Source organism: Ictalurus punctatus, chromosome 20 (genome assembly GCF_001660625.3).
Source record: "Ictalurus punctatus breed USDA103 chromosome 20, Coco_2.0, whole genome shotgun sequence".
NCBI lineage: Eukaryota > Metazoa > Chordata > Actinopteri > Siluriformes > Ictaluridae > Ictalurus > Ictalurus punctatus.
The window spans coordinates 2,104,894-2,124,399 of record NC_030435.2 but is presented as its reverse complement, the minus strand read 5'-3'; the positions used below and the strand labels follow the sequence as shown (position 1 = coordinate 2,124,399).

Genomic DNA, 19,506 nt, shown 5'->3' with positions numbered 1-19,506 from the left:
AGCTGTGAAGGACGCTCGGCGCGTACCCGAGGGTTGGTTCGGGTTCGTTGTGACGTGCCAGATTAGCATTTAGCCGCTTTGTTAGCTGATTGTTTGACGAGTGCCTCTTTTTCTAGTGTGTGCGATTCACGTAGCCTGATTGGTCGATCTCGGGCTGATTGTTGAGTCGAGTGAATATAGCCCTGATGGATAAATGAGTCGGTGATTATTGTATTGTCGGCGTGTCTCTCGGATCGGATTAGCGTCGACGGGTAGCCTTTTCTTTTGTGTTCCGTGTATTTTACTCAGAAACCACTCGTGTTTTTTTCCCCCCTGTTTGTTGGTGCGTGGACTGCTTAGATTTTTCTTGCTTAAAGGCCGACGCGTCCCATTTTAATTGCGACTTTTTAACTGGCACGCCTTCATCCTCGTCCTTTTGTTTTGTCGTTGGGATTTTTATTTTCTTTATGACCACAAATATCTGCTCGAGTCTAACATACTGCCTGCATGTCGTCTTGGGAAAACGTTTTTTTTTAAACTGCTACATTTTTTAATTCATTAATGATCGTCACAGTGTGCTTTTTATCCGTTTACAGCTACGTTGAATGTTGTGGAACCGGGAGACACATCGCCATATTGACAATCCTACTTTTTTATTTATTTATTTATTTTACTTGTTGTTGTTGTTGTTGTTGTTAAACAACAGTCGTTTATTATTAATCCTACTGTAGATTGTCCGGGCGTCCTAAGTCCCTGTGAATGAGCTGTTACTATAGAAACGTACTATATAACCGCGAGAAATGAATCACCACCTTCCGACCAATCAGATTTGAGAATTGCGGTGTTGCGTGAAAACGTGAAATGAACACATCGTTTCACGGGGATTATTGCTTCGTGATTTCACACGGACTGATCAGCTTCTTAACGGTCGCACACGTAAGAAGCACTCGGTTTTATTTTATTGTTCTACCGTGTGCAAATCACGGATCGAAAAATGTAAACAAGAGGCTTCAATCCGAGAGAAATCCTCAAAGCGCGACGCGAGAGGGTTTTTAGAGAGGACGCCGCTTCTCTCGCTAGCTTCAGTCAGTCTTAATTAAACCGTACAGACGACAGCTCTTCTCCCCCGTCTCTCCGTCCAAGCGCAACAACAAAACAAAAGGACGCAATCACACTGCAATCTGTTGACTGATTGCACCCCACTGAGAGGCCATCAAGGCTTGGAAGTCCAAACCATGAGTCAGAATCGGTCAGATGGTGCGTGGTGTGTGTGTGTGTGTGTGTGTGTGAGATGGTCATCCATCAGACAGAATAAAACTGGAACAATTGAGCTGCTGGACCTCTTTTAGCTCGGACTTTTTGGCCGGAAAAGCTCACAATGAGTAATCGTGATGTATTCGAAAATATATATATATATAAATATATATAATCAAACGTTGAATAGGTCCAATTCAGCTGCAGTCTTTTAAATAGATTTGATAAATCAATCATCCGTATTGTCTTGTTACTCACACACCTTTTCAACCTTCTGCAAGCGGACAAAATGGCCCTGACATAAGCGTCATAAGTTATTTGGATATTTTTAATTAAGCCAAAATAAATAAATAAATGTTTGAGCCAATCATAACATACCGTCACTAGTGCCGGAACGGTCGATATTAGCGTTTCTCTGGACGTCGTGTATATCCATGAACGCGTGTAGTTGTCGATATGGCGTGATAAGTCTTCTGTAAAGAGATGTTTTACAGAAGGAGTCTCCAGTGCCAGCGCTTTCTTGTAACGCAAACAGCTGTAACGTTACTACCCCGTCACTCCTCGGTAATTACAGGCTATATATTTAACAGTCATTTCTATATACGGTACTTTATTTCATTCATGTTTAACATGAATAATATTAACACCGGACATTTCAAATCGAATCAAAACATTTCGAGATTGTTTTATTTTTAATTAATAATTTTTTTAATTATTTATTTTTTTTACATTCTATTGTCGGCGTGACATTTAATTTGACTCTCTGAATGATCTTTTGTTTCTTTTATCTGCTCTCGCGTTTACTTTCCCACCGCCCGCCTGCAGTGACGCCACCGACCACTAGGGGTTGTCTCATCGTTTATACTTTTCAAGTACTCCTTTTAATACGAAGAATCTGTTCTGATAAAGAAAGTCCGACTTTTTTTTTTATTATTATTATTATTCTTCAGCTAATGCATTACTGATTAACGTGGTAACAGGGTTGCCAGATTGTGTCGTAAGTTGAAAAATCTTCCGGCTACTTTCATTAATCCTTCATTTACATCTGGAGGATAATAACCGTGTGTTGATGGATATATATAAAAGGAGATGCAGTTTGATCTGTTTGCGGTTGATTCTGAACAGTCCGATCTGGCAACGTAAAGGCATCGCGTCGGTATATTTTACAGTCGCTTTCAGAGTTAACTATGGTATTAATCCTTCAGTGTCCCTGTCCAATCAATTCCTGCCAAGAATCCTTCTCTTTCACAACATTAGACTGGACAAAAAAAACAACAACAACAACATCTTTTTCAGTTGCGTGTATATTTTTCGGTCGGCTAAAAAAAAAATGTTTGAGATTGTGTAGGGGGGGGGGACGGGACACAGTGAGTGTGTGGATATATGTAGAGGGGGGTAGATGTGGTATAGAGATGGAACAGATTTTTTTCCCTCTGGGTTTCTGAATAATAAATCAACAGGCATTGTGCCCCGCTGTCAGTCGCGTTATAATCTGAACAGTAGGGTTCCTGTGCAACCTCACTACACAATGCAGCAAACACAAGGACTGTTCAGAGCGACAGAGAGAGAGAGAGAGAAAGGAAAAACACTTTCCCAGCTCATGAAGGACTTCGGTCTAAACAGTGTGTGTGTGTGTGTGTGTGTGTGTGTGGTTTCCAGAGAAACAGGATGTTTCAGATGTAAGTCCTTCATCTGCTGTGCACAGTGCATCTGCAAAGCTATAGGAGGTGAAACCAGTTGATATTTAACATTTGCGGACGTTTAAAGCGTGACATTCGCTCCGCGGGGTTCCGAGCTTCGGAGTCGAGCACCTTCTTCTTGAACAGAATTAACAGAATTGCCATCGATGTCCGTTTAATCCGTTAAAGAAGCGACATTAAGGAGTGCTAGCCGTTTCTGTTATGTTTCCCTCACTTCTGGGCTGCTATAGCAACAGCTTCATCGTCATGCTCGCTGCGTTCGAGCTCGGTAGACCTTTTAATAAACATTTTGTTGATTAAATTTGGCTGGGAGTGAAATACCTTGAAACACTGAAACGCGCTTTTGCGGTGCTTACGGTAGGTAGAGAAAGGCGAGGTGTTGGAGAGACGCGAGCGTGTAAGGGCAGACGTGGTTATGTGTCTGTGATGTGCAGAACTGTTTGTACTGTACCGTATATTGCAAAGACTTGAAGAGGGATAGCGGGATCATGGCGTGGATGAGGTCTGTACATCAGAAATGCACGCGAACCACAGTGACTTCCCCGCCATGTTCTTCTACTGTAGAAGAACAATGTCCTCCGATCTCGATTGAGCTAGTTTCAGGTCTTTTGTGTGCTGTTTGAGGGTTAGGGTTAGGGGTTAGGGGTTAGAATTAGCGATTAGGGTTTAGGGGTTACGGTTAGGGGTTAGGATTAGGGTTAGAGGTTTGGGTTAGGGTTAGGGGTTAGGATTAGGGATTAGGGTCAGAGGTTTGGGTTAGAGGTTAGGATTAGGGATTAGGGTTTGGGTTAGTGGTTAGGATTAGGGGTTAGGATTAGGGTTTGGGTTAGGATTAGGGTTAGAGGTTTGGGTTAGGGGTTAGGATTAGGGATTAGGGTTAGAGGTTTGGGTTAGGGGTTAGGATTAGGGATTAGGGTTTGGGTTAGGATTAGGGTTAGAGGTTTGGGTTAGGGGTTAGGATTAGGGATTAGGGTTAGAGGTTTGGGTTAGGGGTTAGGATTAGGGATTAGGTTTAGTGGTTAGGATTAGGGGTGAGGATTAGGGATTAGGGTTTGGGTTAGGATTAGGGATTAGGGTTAGAGGTTTGGGTTAGGGGTTAGGATTAGGGATTAGGGTTAGAGGTTTGGGTTAGGGGTTAGGATTAGGGATTAGGTTTAGTGGTTAGGATTAGGGGTTAGGATTAGGGATTAGGTTTAGTGGTTAGGATTAGGGGTTAGGATTAGGGATTAGGGTTTGGGTTAGGATTAGGGATTAGGGTTAGAGGTTTGGGTTAGGGGTTAGGATTAGGGATTAGGTTTAGTGGTTAGGATTAGGGGTTAGGATTAGGGATTAGGGTTTGGGTTAGGATTAGGGATTAGGGTTAGAGGTTTGGGTTAGTGGTTAGGATTAGGGATTAGGGATTGGGTTAGGGGTTAGGATTAGGCTTTGGGTTAGGGGTCAGGTTTGAGATGTAGTTGAGATGGAAATTTGATGAAATCTGGCAACCCTGGCTAATGATCTCAGCTCTAAAACCAGTTGAACAAAGGTACGTGTCAAAACGAGCTGCTAGACTGTACGCCCGACGGCAACGTATGTCGTCGGCTCAGAGCTGCCGACTACAGGGTTACTCGAACGTTTCGCGCGATAGTAGCTTACAGCATGAACCACGTGTACTTGTCCGTCGTTTATAAAAGAATCGAAAATCTATAGCGCTGTTGCTGTCTTTCGTCGTTACAAAATCTTGTGTGAATGTGGCATGTGCGCTCTATTGGAATGACACGATTCCATCTGATATGGCAGCGGTTGTTGTTTTCCTGTCAGAGTTCCCTCATTACTCCGCAGCTCAGGCTAGCAGAGCCGAGAGCTGAGACGAGCCCCGGGCGCTCCTGTATCCGGGTCGCCGGTGTCTCTGTTTCAGCCTAATCTCCTAATGGCTGTAACTCCAGAGCCAAGTCTACACCCGTATATATGCTTATGAAGATCTAGTACGTGCTCGTGTCCTTCTCGATTTATTTAGCAGCGGCACTGCCGAGCCGGAGCTGTAAACCACAGCTACCTACAGCACTGCGGTCGTATAAACGTCTCTGCAGACTCCAGTACATCTCCATTAGCGGACACTGCCCGTGTGATAGCGCAGCCGGGACTGACAGAGGAATGGCAGTGCATAATCTAGCAGCACTGCATCATTTTTAGGAGGTCGATACCAAAGAGCCCCCCCCACGTCCCCTCCCCCATCTCATCCACCGCAACCACCCCAACCTTCAACCCCACATCTTCTGTGAACCCCCCCCACCCCCCACCCCAAAAAAAAAAAAATCCCGTTTGTTGTGTAATTGATTCCGCGTGATGGATTGTTTTCTGAATTCAATTACGGTAAATTGGGGATAATGTTAAATTGATCCGCGGCTCTCTGCCGTTCATCCATCTTGTGTCAAAACTGCGGCGAAGCCGAATCGAGTCTTCAAGCGGTCAGTAAATGTACGGTCTATACGACACTCACGAATCACACAGCAGCGGGGTCAATGACGAGCGCAGCGCCAAGCTCGCCTCTCCATTCTGGAAAACACTTCTTTGATAAATAGTGGGAGGGGTTTAATATGTTTACTCGTTTATTTATTTTTCTAGCTTGTTTTTCTTGAACGGCTTACGGAAGAGGCCGGGATCGGGTTTCAACGGAAGTCGTTTTTCTTGCACGAAACGCTGTAGAAGAACTCGACGGTTGCGTGTGTGTGAATCTGAAATGTCTATAAGTGGAAATGTGGAAAAGCTTCTTGACGCGCATGAGTTAAGGGTTGCATGGAAACGTGTCATGAGCAAAGCGGCGGTATGAAACACAAAGACGGAAACGAGGAACTGCGTTTTTTTTTAAACGCAGCTTGTATGTCAGAGTAGAAGGTGAAAGATCTTGCTTCCGGTTTTCCCCAGGTCTCCGCCTTGGCCACGCCCACTGATCGTTGTTCACACTTGTGTTTCTCAAGCGCTTTTTACAGAAGCTCTGAACTGCAAGCTGTGAAAAAAGGTTGTTGTTGTTATTTCTAATTAATATCTAATTTATAGCTCATTAATATCTCGTTATTTCGAATTAATATCTCGTTAATATCTCGTTAATATCTCGTTAATATCTCATTTATATCTTGTTAATATCTCGTTATTTCTATTTAACATCTCATTATTTCTAATATCTCAATAGCTCTATCATTTCTAATTAATAGCTCATTAATATCTCGTTATTTCTAATTAATATCTCATTAATATCTCGTTATTTCTAATTAATATCTCATTATTTAAAGATACTATGTTATGGTTTGACTTAATATTAAAATACTGTTCAATTGATTTGTCATATCTCATTATCCCAACTAAATATCTCATAATCTCAACTAAATATCTCATAATCTCAACTAATTATCTCATTATTCCAACTAAATATCTCATAATCTCAACTAATTATCTCAATTTTCCAACTAAATATCTTATAATCTCAACTAATTATCTCATTATCTCAACTAAATATCTCATTATCTCAACTAATTATCTCATTATCTCAACTAAATATCTCATTATCTCAACTAAATATCTCATTATCCCAACTAAATATCTAGTAATCTCAACTAAATATCTCAATTTTCCAACTAAATATCTTATAATCTCAACTAATTATCTCATTATCTCAACTAAATATCTCATTATCTCAACTAAATATCTCAATTTTCCAACTAAATATCTCATAATCTCAACTAAATATCTCATTATCCCAACTAAATATCTCATAATCTCAACTGAATATCTCAATTTTCCAACTAAATATCTTATAATCTCAACTAATTATCTCATTATCCCAACTAAATATCTCATTATCACAACTAAATATCTCAATTTTCCAACTAAATATCTCATAATCTCAACTAAATATCTTATAATCTCAACTAATTATCTCATTATCTCAACTAAATATCTCAATTTTCCAACTAAATATCTTATAATCTCAACTAATTATCTCATTATCTCAACTAAATATCTCATTATCTCAACTAAATATCTCAATTTTCCAACTAAATATCTCATAATCTCAACTAAATATCTCATTATCTCAACTAAATATCTCATTATCTCAACTAAATATCTCAATTTTCCAACTAAATATCTCAATTTTCCAACTAAATATCTCATTATCTCAACTAAATATCTCATTATCTCAACTAAATATCTCAATTTTCCAACTAAATATCTCATTATCTCAACTAAATATCTCAATTTTCCAACTAAATATCTCAATTTTCCAACTAAATATCTCATAATCTCAACTAAATATCTCATTATCTCAACTAAATATCTCATTATCTCAACTAAATATCTCAATTTTCCAACTAAATATCTCATAATCTCAACTAAATATCTCATTATCTCAACTAATTATCTCAATTTTCCAACTAAATATCTCATAATCTCAACTAAATATCTCAATTTTCCAACTAAATATCTCATTATCCCAACTAAATATCTCATTATCTCAACTAATTATCTCATAATTCCAACTAAATATCTCATTATCTCAACTAAATATCTCATTATCCCAACTAAATATCTCATCACAATTAAATATTTTATAATCTCAACTAAATATCTCATAATCTCAACTAAATATCTCATTATCTCAACTAAATATCTCAATTTTCCAACTAAATATCTCATTATCTCAACTAAATATCTCATTATCCCAACTAAATATCTCATTATCCCAACTAAATATCTCATTATCCCAACTAAATATCTCATCACAATTAAATATCTTATAATCCCAACTAAATATCTCATTATCCCAACTAAATATCTCATTATCCCAACTAAATATCTCATTATTTCGACTTAATTTATTATTATTTCAAGATACTAGGCCGTTTTACCTACTATTTCAACTTCGTATTTCATAACCCGTTATTACAAGATAGTATGTATTCATTTCGGCTTACGGTAATATCTCATTATTTCATCTCAGTATCTCGTTTTTGTTTTGAAGATTCCATGCTGTTGTTTCTTTCTCATTGATAATGACCTTTGACATATTATCGATGCATCACCGTTACAGACTGACATAAATGTACATCATTTTATTCTAAATTATTATTGTCACTATAAGCCTATTGTGGGCGTTAAACATGATGTCGGAAAAATGAGATAACGTGTGGAAATAGACGTGTATATATAGTTATATATATCATATAGCAGGTCCAGGTTCAGGACTTCCGCAGCTTTTCTTTCCCTTGTACTGAGTTTTAACGGAGTTACAGCGGCGAGTCTCCGTCATCAGGATGTCTGATGTGCGATCTGATGTCTTCACCACACCACGGAAACTTTGAGCCCGTGCTCTCAGACGGAAAGGAGAAGCGGCCGGCCGGCCTCGACAGCACGCGTGTGCGTGTATATATACGGCGTGTATAGACGGCTCCGTTCCTGTTCTCACGTTCCTTCATGTTCTTCATTTTGAAGTAAATAAACGGAGAAACCGTAAACCCCTCGGGCGTGAGGATGCTACAGCTTTACCGCTGACACCGGAGACTCCTTCCATGTTAAAAAAATAATAAAAAAGTGAAATAAATAAACGTCTCCTTTCGCAGTTACACGTGTTTGTTTTAATCTCTTCATTTCGGAGCGTCCGCCGTACAAGCACGCGACGGATGAGCTGCTACTATAGAGACCGTGACGTATTAGGACGAGCGAATTCTAGAAAACGAATGGGTTCTGCGCTTTAAATAATGTAATAAACAAAAACAAAAACAACAATAACGGAAGAGACTCCGAAGATCGCGATCTGATATTTAACTGGGTCAGATACAGAAAAGTTCTTCTCAAATAGAGCCAGGCATTTGATCTCTTGTCTGCCATCCAGTGTGTGTCGGAGTGTGTGTCGGAGTGTGTGTGTGTGTGTGTGTGTGTGTGTGTATGCTTGCTTGCCCAGGCTACTCTCCCACTCTCTCAGCATTTCTAGCCTTGGGAATGTACACCATGCACTGCGATGAAATATAAGACCACTGCGCCATTTTTCACACTCTCCGTGGCAAGCCGATGGATGGATCATTAGGTGTTTACAACCCACACACACACACACACACACACACACACACACACACACACACACATACAGTACACTAGTTCTCTCTTTCTTCTTACTCCATTCCCCTCACATCTCTCTTCCTTCTCTCTCCATCAGCTTCTCTCATCTCCCCTGTGTTTGCACATCACACACCCGGGCTGCCGCTCGCGTTCAGGAGGGAGCCGGTCCTGTTGAGTCGGCGCTGTTATCTCTCACGCACTCATGTGAACGATGAACACTCGTTTTATGCACAAGTGAAGCACAATACACTCGAGCTCATATTCGACAAGCTCTCTGTCTACACACTCGGGGACTTTTCGTTCACGTTTCCGTTCCGAAGGACTTCCCGTCAACGTCGGGGGTGGGGCGGGGTGGGGGGGTGGGAGATTGAGGGGTGGAGGGCGCGGGGTGTGTGTGTGTGTGGGGGTACAAGCTACTGGCGAGGGATCGACTCTTTATAGCTACTATAAGAACCGACTAAACGTTGAAATGTAATTATAAAAGGATAAAAAGTACAAGGTGTCATTCTTTAAATGCTAGAGCTCGTCGTAGGCAAATGGCCGTGTTATTAAGAGGACACAGTGTTATAGGGAACGTCTGAAGGGATAAAAGTGACTGCACTTCATCGTTGATTATTTTCCTACGACAGCACAGCACCCCTCACACATTTCAGTGCTCGTTAATTATGACCGCGCTCCATTTTGTTTCCTGCTTGTTGCACATTCCTGTTTCAACGCGCCCGTGAGCGTATATTTTCCTCCTCGCTGACATCCCAGCCTTCCATTGTAATCATACAAGAGCTAAACGGTTCTCTTTATGGCGGCGTGACATTAGCATCGGCTGCTGTTTATCATCCCGGGTGACGTGTGTGACCCTCGCTTTCAGGGCAGGGCGATGTGTTTTGAGTGATGTATAATCCTGCCTCATTTGGCGGATGCAGTAGGCATATGCCGGCGTCGTAAAACAGGATTTAGTGTCGGGCCGTGTGTGTCTGTGTGTGTGAGTGTGTGTGTGAGTGTGTGTGTGTGTGAGAGAGAGAGAGAGAGAATGCAGGGTGACCGTTTCAGCTTTGTATTTATGACACATTTCCACCTGTAAATCTCAGCCTTCGTACGGCCGAGTGTTTATCAGTGCCAGTGTAACTACACACAAATATGACAGCATTGAGACCGGAGAAACACGAAAGCTCTACAGGCCAGGGAAGGATACAGTGTGTGTGTGTGTGTGTGTGTGTGTGTGTGTGTGTGTGTGTGTGTATAGAGTGTCAAAATGACCCAGGGGTGTAGTTAAATTTCAAAAAGTCTGGGTTGTGTTTATTTATGTGTGTGTGTGTGTGTGTGTCTGTATTGGTGATACCCCCCCCCCCCCCCCCCCCCCCAGAAGTGTAGTAAAGTTCCAGAAAACTAGCCTGTGTGTGTGTGTGTGTGTGTGTGTGTGTGTGTGTGTGTGTGTGTGCTTGTTAGCACAAAATGACCCCAGAAGTGTAGTAAAATTCCATAAAATTGGGTTGGATTTATTTGTGTGTTTGTGTGTGTGTGTGTGTGTGTGTGTGTGTGTGTGTGTGTGTACTCAGCTAAGTCCAACAACAAAGCCTGCGGTGCTTTAAATCTCAGCTCTAGCCATCTTTATCGTCGCGCTCAAAAGTTTGTACCCCCCTTTGATACGCTTTAATCCATCTCCTGTATCGTTCTGTATCGTGTCTAATCCGTCGAATCCCGTTCCGATTATTCGCGCGTCGGTCCGATCTTTATCGTCTCGTCTGTATTCTGTCTTTTTAATGTCCTCTAATTAAATTCGTAGGAGTTTCTTCTGTTTTGGGCCTGATTTTGGGATCTGATGTCTGATAGATTTATAGTGTTTAATCTAGAACAGATTTTCTCAGAGTCTGATCTCTTATTATTGCTCTATATTTATAAAAAAAAAATTTTGTTGGGGTTTTTTTTTTTTTTTTGGGACCAGATTTGTAATAATGTTCTTCTTTTTTCTGATCCCTAGTGGCCAGCGTTTCGTGGCTTTTAGTACGAATATGTATAATAATAATATCTATAAGCGCTCCAAAATAATGACACACTTTGCATTTAGAGAGACACTCTCTCTCTCTCTCTCTCTCTCTCTCTCTCTCTCTCTCTCTCTCTCTCTCTCTACCACCGATACGGATCGACAGTTTTGATGACATCATCCTGCACTTCAGCTTCTCATCAGATTTTCTGTCCAATCAAACGCTCCCTAGGCTCTGCATTGTCCCGCCCCCGACATTATAAATATCCATCGTACTAACTGTCAAGTACGGCTTAGCCCGGGCTGTGAGGTACGCTAAACGCTATCGGCTACTTTAATAGGGGGAGGAGCCACTCTAAATGTCCCACCCTGACTTCCTGTTTGAGTGCAAATTACGTCAACACGTCGAATAACGCTGCGTGTTTCAAGGATCTCCACTGGGACTTTAAGGACAAGACTGCAGAATTAAATGCAATTCAAAGGTTATACGAGAGTTCCCTAAAAGAGGCGGAGTTTACCTAAAACAGAGGCGTGTCTCGATTATGTGCAATTTTGCAGGGAGGAAAAAATCGCGACGTTCAACCAATCAAGCGTTTTGGGTCTCTTCTATTGTACATTTCGATTTTTTTTTTGCTCCCTTGTTGTTTTTTTCTATATGAAACCAGGTTTTTTATTGTTTTGGATCCTTTAATAGCCTGTTCTGTGTTTCCTTCGCATGTCATCACGCCTACGTCTAATCCAGCATGTCTAATTTACTTTATCTCCTCGTTCCTTTTTCTTTTATTTACTCGTACTCTTCGAGCCCTCTCTTCGGAATACTGAAATCGATACGAGTTAGTGCGGGCTTTACGGATATTTCCTCTCTGTTTTGGCGAACAAAAATATTTTTCTGTTATAAATATTAAACAGAGCTTATTTAAATATTCATAGTTAAAACCTTTTTTGAATATTTTTTTTTTCTTTCTCCTTCTCCTCTTTCGTCGCGTCTCGGTAATGGTCTCCTCAGACATAATTCCCTTCTCCAGCTCTGGGAAAAGTCGATATTTTCTGCTTTAGGCCGTATAACAGCGGCTTTTCTGAACACTGCCTGAGAGGCTGCTAGAATTTGGTTTTGCCTCGACAAAGTAAAGGTGTGTTTTTAAGACGTCAGACCCGCATTCCGCTAAATTCACGAGGGCATGAGAGGTGACGTCTGAAATGACCGCTCCGCAATAGGGGCACACTTTTGTAGAGTTCTTACCCCCCCACACACACTGAAGGGTGCACAAACTTTTGCACTCGAAGGTAAAACCAGCTGCTTTAACATGATATGATCTCCGACTGTGTTCTAATGGTGACGTTAAGATAACGGTTCTTGTAGGAACACTAAGTAGACTAGGGTTTGACGCTGTATACAACACACACACACACACACACAATATAAGTCAGTTTTTTTCCCATTCCGAATACATTTCTAGTACTCGTGTATTTTCCGGGGAAATTTAAGGACACACAGACGTCTCTCCTCGCACCATCCGTGATAAAGCACCTCGTCCTCCGGTTGCCTCAGATGTGATTTTAAAGCAACCGCATCCCGATCTGATGAACATATTCATAAACCTAATGTACCTGATCGGACTTAATTGAACTGCGCACGTCGAGATAATACACGGCGCCTCGTATGTGGTACATGAAATTCAAAAGCCTGGAAGTAATAGAAATGTTCTCCGGTGCATTAAACAAGAAGAAAGTGTCGGTGCGGCGTCATAAATACGCCGGCGATAGCGTCGCCCCTGCACTCGCCGAGGCCGCGGCGTATCCGCCAGCCGTAAATAGACCGCTGTCTCCGAGCTCAGATTTGTTTGTTTCTGAAGGTTCAGAGGCTAAAAGGGTCCTAATCTGCATTCTGTCACATGACAGATGGTGCGGGAGATAATTCTGATGACATTCGATTGGGGTTTTAAACAACACCGTGTTCCAAATGATATTACGCTCAGGTAGTGATTTTAACAAGGCTGTTTATTCCTAGTTTAACGCTAATCGGAAAGGAGTCATTAGTGAAACGCGACGGATGTCTGATTGTTTTTATGATTATAAATGTAACTGGCTGTCAGTAAGGACGTTATCAGGTATTCATTTCCCACAGAATTGTATCCGTGTTTTTTTCCCCCTCCTCTTTATCTCTAGAGAATCGGGTCTCTAATGGATCGCTTGTATTTTGTCTGATCTTGGCATTTCGCAAAAAAAAAACAAAACAAAAAAAAACCCTTTCAGCGGCGTGACGTCGTGCGGATCGCGTTCGAATAACACTCAATCGAACGGATTGGATGTGTACGATCTCTTAGACTTTCGCTTTTTTTTTATTTTATTTTTTTTTAGTACATCACTTACACGCGTCGTGTCCAATCTCTGAAAGTGGCTCCGAGTCCGATCCGTAGCCGCTTTGTCTCGTTTAGTTTCGAACGGCTGTTCTGTCTGATATCTGATCCATCACAATAGCCGTTCCGAGTCATGCCGGATCTCATAACCGATGAGCTCGTGTGTCGTTTGTTTCGAACTATTTCCACTTTCGAATCGTTTCTTCGGTATTAGAGCCGGTCGTCCGATCTAGCCTTTTTATAATAGTTTTGTAGTCTGATATAGTCGGTTCGTCTCCATCTGCATCTGTTTTGTCTAATCTGTTTACAGTTGCCGTTTATACAGCGTGTCTGATCTTTGATAGCTTTCGAAGTGGGTGTTCTGAATAAGCGGTGATCTGTAGCGATCCTTCCGCCCCGTGTCTGATGTCTGATATCTGATGTTCTTTTCTGCACAGTGCTCGTGCTGCTGATCGTGACGGTGCGGCGGAGAAAGAAGGAGCCGCTGATCGTGGACGACGAGCGAGACGTGCGCGAGAACATCGTGCGCTACGACGACGAGGGCGGCGGAGAGGAAGACACCGAGGCGTTCGACATGGCGGCTCTGCGCCACCTCAACGCCACGCGGGAGAGTAAGACGCGACGTGACGTGACTCCCGACATGCCCGCCGTCCCCACCCTGTACCACACGCGCCCCCCGCCGTACAAAATGGCTCCCGATAACGGCGTTTTCCGCGAGTTCATATGGGAGCGGCTGAAGGAGGCGGACGTGGACCCTTCGGCTCCGCCGTACGACTCGCTCCAGACGTACGCCTTCGAGGGCAGCGGCTCGGCGGCGCAGTCGCTCAGCTCTCTGGAGTCGCTCAGCACCGACTCGGAGCACAACTACGACTTCCTGAGCGACTGGGGGCCGCGTTTCAAAAAGCTGGCCGATCTCTACGGCCACAGCGAAGCCAGCAACGTGTTCTCCTCCTAGCTGGAGGGTCGACTCGTCAACCGAAACGAAAACGAACAGTCACCGAGTGCCAATGACTCACCGCTCCTCGAAGGAAGGCAGGAGGGACACTTTTTATTCTGACAAAAATGGATAGTGGAGAGAAAAAATAAATAAATAAAGACAACATAAATGAACAACCAGTGACAAATGCCAGAAATGGCATGATCCCCAAAAGAGGTGGGAGGAAGAATTTAAAAACAAAAATATGGAACATTCGTACGTAGGAGGAGAAATATTGGCATCGATTTCCCACCGAAACGTCGATAATCCTCTCCGAGGACAGATTGTGGATTCGTACATCGTGGCACTTGGATTTAAACCCACAATAAGACGCCAAGCTCAGACACAGAAAGGATCTAGCGGGGATAAAGACCGGTGGGTGGAGGCGTCACGCGAGAGTCCGTCCCGGAATTTGTTTTTGCAGAGACTGTCAGAGGCGGCGATGAATCAGAACAGTCCTGCCTGGCGAGCTGGCTCTGCTGCCTCGTAACCCGTGTTCTCCAATGGTATCTCAATGTTTCTGCTCTCTCACATATTTCTATGACTCACAGCTTCTTCAGCCACAAAAAAGCAAAAAAAAAAAAAAAGAAAGAAAAAAAATCGATATGAATTAAGTCGCCGGTATACTCTCGAAAGACATATTGCCTCGTGAGATAATGCAACTGTCGCTGTGTAAAATATCTTTCATCTGACGTGAGGCTTTAGTTTCATATGAAATAAAGCATCGGTGTTGATGAAAAATAGCCAAACCACTGATTTAGAGGGAAAAAAAGGGGGGTTCACGTGTACAATATTGCTTACTCGGGATGAGATTTGTGTCCTTGCAGGTTTTCCTCGGCTTCGGAAAAGTGTCACGTTCGGTTTCTTTTGTGCAGCAGGAACATTGAAACGGTGTGAAATTGAAGGATTAAACCTATCCATCACTCTCTCTCTCTCTCTCTCTCTCTCTCTCTCTCTCTCTCTCTCTCTCTCTCTCTCGCTCTCTCTCTCTCTCACTCTCTCTCTCTCTCTCTCTCGACCCTGAAAAACAAATGTGTTTGTAGTGTCAGGTTCTGCCTCATGTACTGTGTACTGTAAGTACGTTCTGGATGATTATCGTGCAAGTGTTTTTTTTTTTTTATTTTTATGTTATGTTATGTTTTGTTTTGTTTTGTTTTGTTGTTGTTTTTTTTTTTTTTCTTTCTACCTGAGACCAGCCAAGCTGTTGCAGACGTGAGGCGCCTCGGAACTGAAACGTTGTTAATACGCAAAGCATCCATTCTGTCTTCTCTCGTTTTCTCGGATTGTGAACAACACGAAATGTAAACGTAATTTGAAACTATGCTTTGAAATATTCTTCATACACGCCATAATTGAAATATGGACTTATTTTGTACAGTCGTAAAGTAAATAAAAAAAATGCACAGCTCCGTTTTTTTAACTTTCTCTCTGTCTGTCTCGCTCTCTCTCTCCCTCTCTCTCTGTCTTCCTCTCTGCGTGATGTGGATGATTCATTCGGGGTTCTTCTTCCGGCACAGGGCGGATTCAAAGCGTCGTTTGAAAGAGCCGAGTCAGAGAGTCGAGTCGACGAGCCGATTCAAAGAGATGACTCGAGGAGTCGACTCAGAGCGCCGACTGAACAAGCTGGGTCAAAGACCTGACACGGAGCTGGCTCAAAGAGTCGAGTCAAAAGTGCCGGCTTAAAGAGCTGACTCAGAGCAGACTCAAAGAGCTGACTCGAAAGAACCGACTCAGAGCAGACCCAAAGAGATGACTCAAGGAGTCGACTCAACGTGCTGACTGAACAAGCTGCGTCAAAAACCTGACTCAGAGCAGACTCAAAGAGATGACTCAAGGAGTTGACTCAGCGTGCTGACTCAACGAGCTGACTCCAAAACCTGACTCAGAGCTGACTCAAAGAACCAAGTCAAAAGTGCCAGCTTAAAGATCTGACTCAGAGCAGACTCAAAGAGCTGACTCGAAAGAACTGACTCAGACCAGACTCAAAGAGATGACTCAAGGAGTTGACTCAACGCGCTGACTGAACAAGCTGCGTCAAAAACCTGACTCAGAGCAGACTCAAAGAGATGACTCAAGGATTCGACTCAGCGTGCTGACTCAACGAGCTGACTCCAAAACCTGACTCAGAGCTGACTCAAAGAACCAAGTCAAAAGTGCCAGCTTAAAGATCTGACTCAGAGCAGACTCAAAGAGCTGACTCGAAAGAACTGACTCAGACCAGACTCAAAGAGATGACTCAAGGAGTTGACTCAACGCGCTGACTGAACAAGCTGCGTCAAAAACCTGACTCAGAGCAGACTCAAAGAGATGACTCAAGGATTCGACTCAGCGTGCTGACTCAACGAGCTGACTCCAAAACCTGACTCAGAGCTGACTCAAAGAACCAAGTCAAAAGTGCCAGCTTAAAGATCTGACTCAGAGCAGACTCAAAGAGCTGACTCGAAAGAACTGACTCAGACCAGACTCAAAGAGATGACTCAAGGAGTTGACTCAACGCGCTGACTGAACAAGCTGCGTCAAAAACCTGACTCAGAGCAGACTCAAAGAGATGACTCAAGGAGTCGACTCAGCGTGCTGACTCAACAAGCTGACTCCAAAACCTGACTCAGAGCTGACTCAAAGAACCAAGTCAAAAGTGCCAGCTTAAAGATCTGACTCAGAGCAGACTCAAAGAGCTGACTCGAAAGAACTGACTCAGACCAGACTCAAAGAGATGACTCAAGGAGTTGACTCAACGCGCTGACTGAACAAGCTGCGTCAAAAACCTGACTCAGAGCAGACTCAAAGAGATGACTCAAGGAGTCGACTCAGCGTGCTGACTCAACAAGCTGACTCCAAAACCTGACTCAGAGCTGACTCAAAGAACCAAGTCAAAAGTGCCAGCTTAAAGATCTGACTCAGAGCAGACTGAAAGAGCTGACTCGAAAGAACTGACTCGGATCAGACTCAAAGTGCTGACTCAAGGAGCTGTTTTACCAGTTCGTTTTCACAACTCACATGCCTTTCCTCACGCAGATCTCATGTACTACGTTGTAAACAGAGAACGCTCTTTTCCACTAGATATAAACCGTCGCTGTGTTAAAGTCTACGGACCGACTCGAAGAGTCGATTCAAAGAGCCGACTCATCAAGCTGTTTTATTTTTTAGATTCTATTTAACACACTCGTCGTATTATCGCGTTCGTTCATCATGTGGAGAAAAAAAAAAAATTATCCGACCAGACTCACGAGACGTTGGCCTCATGGATGTGTTTTTATTCCAATTGAGCTCTCATTCCGATTATGAACAGATTATTAGGCTGCACGTAAACACAGTTATTGGAGTCAGTAAACCATTTCCCCTTCACTCCTCTACCCGAGTCTGATGAATGGCGCCAACCACGTCCGTGTTTAAAAAGCCTCGGCTAAATTAGCCGAGAGAGATGTGACGGATGACTCTGCGGCCTCAGAAAGAACAAACATACGTACAGGAATACCACGGCACGTCCGAGAACGGAAAACCCGGCCTATAAATCGTTAAGAGCGGAACTCTGCTCTTCCTCACGGATGAATGACGCAGCTGCTCGTCGAGCGAGTTAACCCAGGACGACCCCGCTGTCACTGTACCGAACACAAATCACCCCCGAGTCGCTAGGCTAATCGAGGACCCGATTCTTACTGGGGTTTGGGATAAAAACTCATCCCGGATCAGTGGACCAGTGGAATATTTTCCAAGAAAATGAAGATTGTGTCCTTTTGAGACGTAAATCGTGCAAGTTAAGCATCTTTAAGTTTACATTTTTTAAAAATATATATATATTTATTAAATAAATACACTTTTGAGAATGAAAGCATTCATTTTTTGGGGGGAAAAATTCCTCCTAAATCCTTCTAACGCTCATCTCAGTGCGGCGTAACACGTTCAGAAGAAAGCGGTCCGCCCTCTTTTGCATACGTGAGCTCACAGACGCCCACGATTGGCTGGTGTCCCTGTGATCGACAGGGGACAGTGAGGATGCCCCTCCTACTTAATGAGTAAGTCTAGTTTTATTGCTCCCTAGACTCCAGGTCATTGAGTCTAGGGACTCGGTGACGTTTTTAAACACACAAGGCCTGTCTTTATTACATTCCACACAGAGGTAGGCATAGATTTATTTATTTTTTTTATTCGACGTTATCAGCAGCCGAACTATCATTCGGCGTTCATTTTTAATTCTTGTTCAAAGCACGTTAATTAGCAGCTTTAATCAGCGGCAGCTGGAAGAGCTGTTTGTTTTTAGCTTCCGTCACTTTTTTATTTTTATCCCGACGCAGATTTTTAACGAGCAGCCTTTAACCTTCGGGCGTACAGTGAAATCTTCCCAAGCAGCTTCCTTCTTCGAGTGTGAACCGTTTCCGCTCCGAAGCGTTCACACGACGGCTCCGAAAGAATCCACATCACACCAGGAACCCTCCGAGGTTTGATTATCTAAAGCCAGAGCAGCGTATGATTTATGAGCGCATTTCATTTCCATCCTGTTATTAGGTTTGCTTTTGGTTTTTTTTTGTAAGCAAAGCGTTTCAGCTAATGGATTTTTTTTTCTCTCTCTCTCTTTTTTTTTTTTTTGTCGTTGTTGTTCTGTTGTTGTCGCATGAGCCCAATGCTAATTTAGTCATTTGGGTTCCCGAAAAGAAAAGGAAAAAAAAAAAAAAAAAAGTAATGAAGATTGAGAACGCTGATCGTTAGAGAGAGGCCGTTCTCTTGAAAGCAAATGTAATTATTTGTTAACTGGCTCACTAAATGAAAACTAAAAGGGCAATCGAAATGTCGTTTGACTTAGCACTAAGTAATAATAAGTAGCATTTTAATTAAGCAAATAAGCGAGGAGTAGCTAGAGTAAGCAGATAACATTGATGGAGAGAGAGAGAGAGAGAGAATCACTGATGACTATCACTACAGATTGCTCATAAATCACACTGACTGAGGATCAATACAGCTTTACATTTCAGTATAATCATATTTTTGGGTTGCTGCACTGCCTATCGGATTTGTTAACTGGCCTACAAACCTCATAAATGTTCTCCGATCGGTAACGACCAAAGACGTCTTGTAGCACAAACAGCGCCGTTTTCAGTCTGCGAAGGTCTCTGAGGAATACAGATGTTTCAGTTGTTGGATTTTAACTATCGGGAATTAAAGAAGCAAGGAAGACGT

The 19,506-nt window shown here is 42.6% G+C and overlaps 1 protein-coding gene across 2 annotated transcripts in view; it reads left to right on the top strand.

The window, feature by feature from the left end:
- Positions 1–15,743, top strand: part of cdh7a (cadherin 7a) — an 87,533-nt gene extending 71,790 nt beyond the window's left edge. For both annotated transcript variants that reach the window (XM_017496446.3, XM_053673668.1), the window contains one exon: positions 13,796–15,743. In XM_017496446.3, coding sequence (XP_017351935.1) covers positions 13,796–14,313 — 518 coding nt within the window. In that variant the 3' untranslated portion in view covers positions 14,314–15,743. The remainder of the gene's footprint in view (positions 1–13,795) is intronic.
- The last annotated feature ends 3,763 nt before the right edge of the window (positions 15,744–19,506 follow it).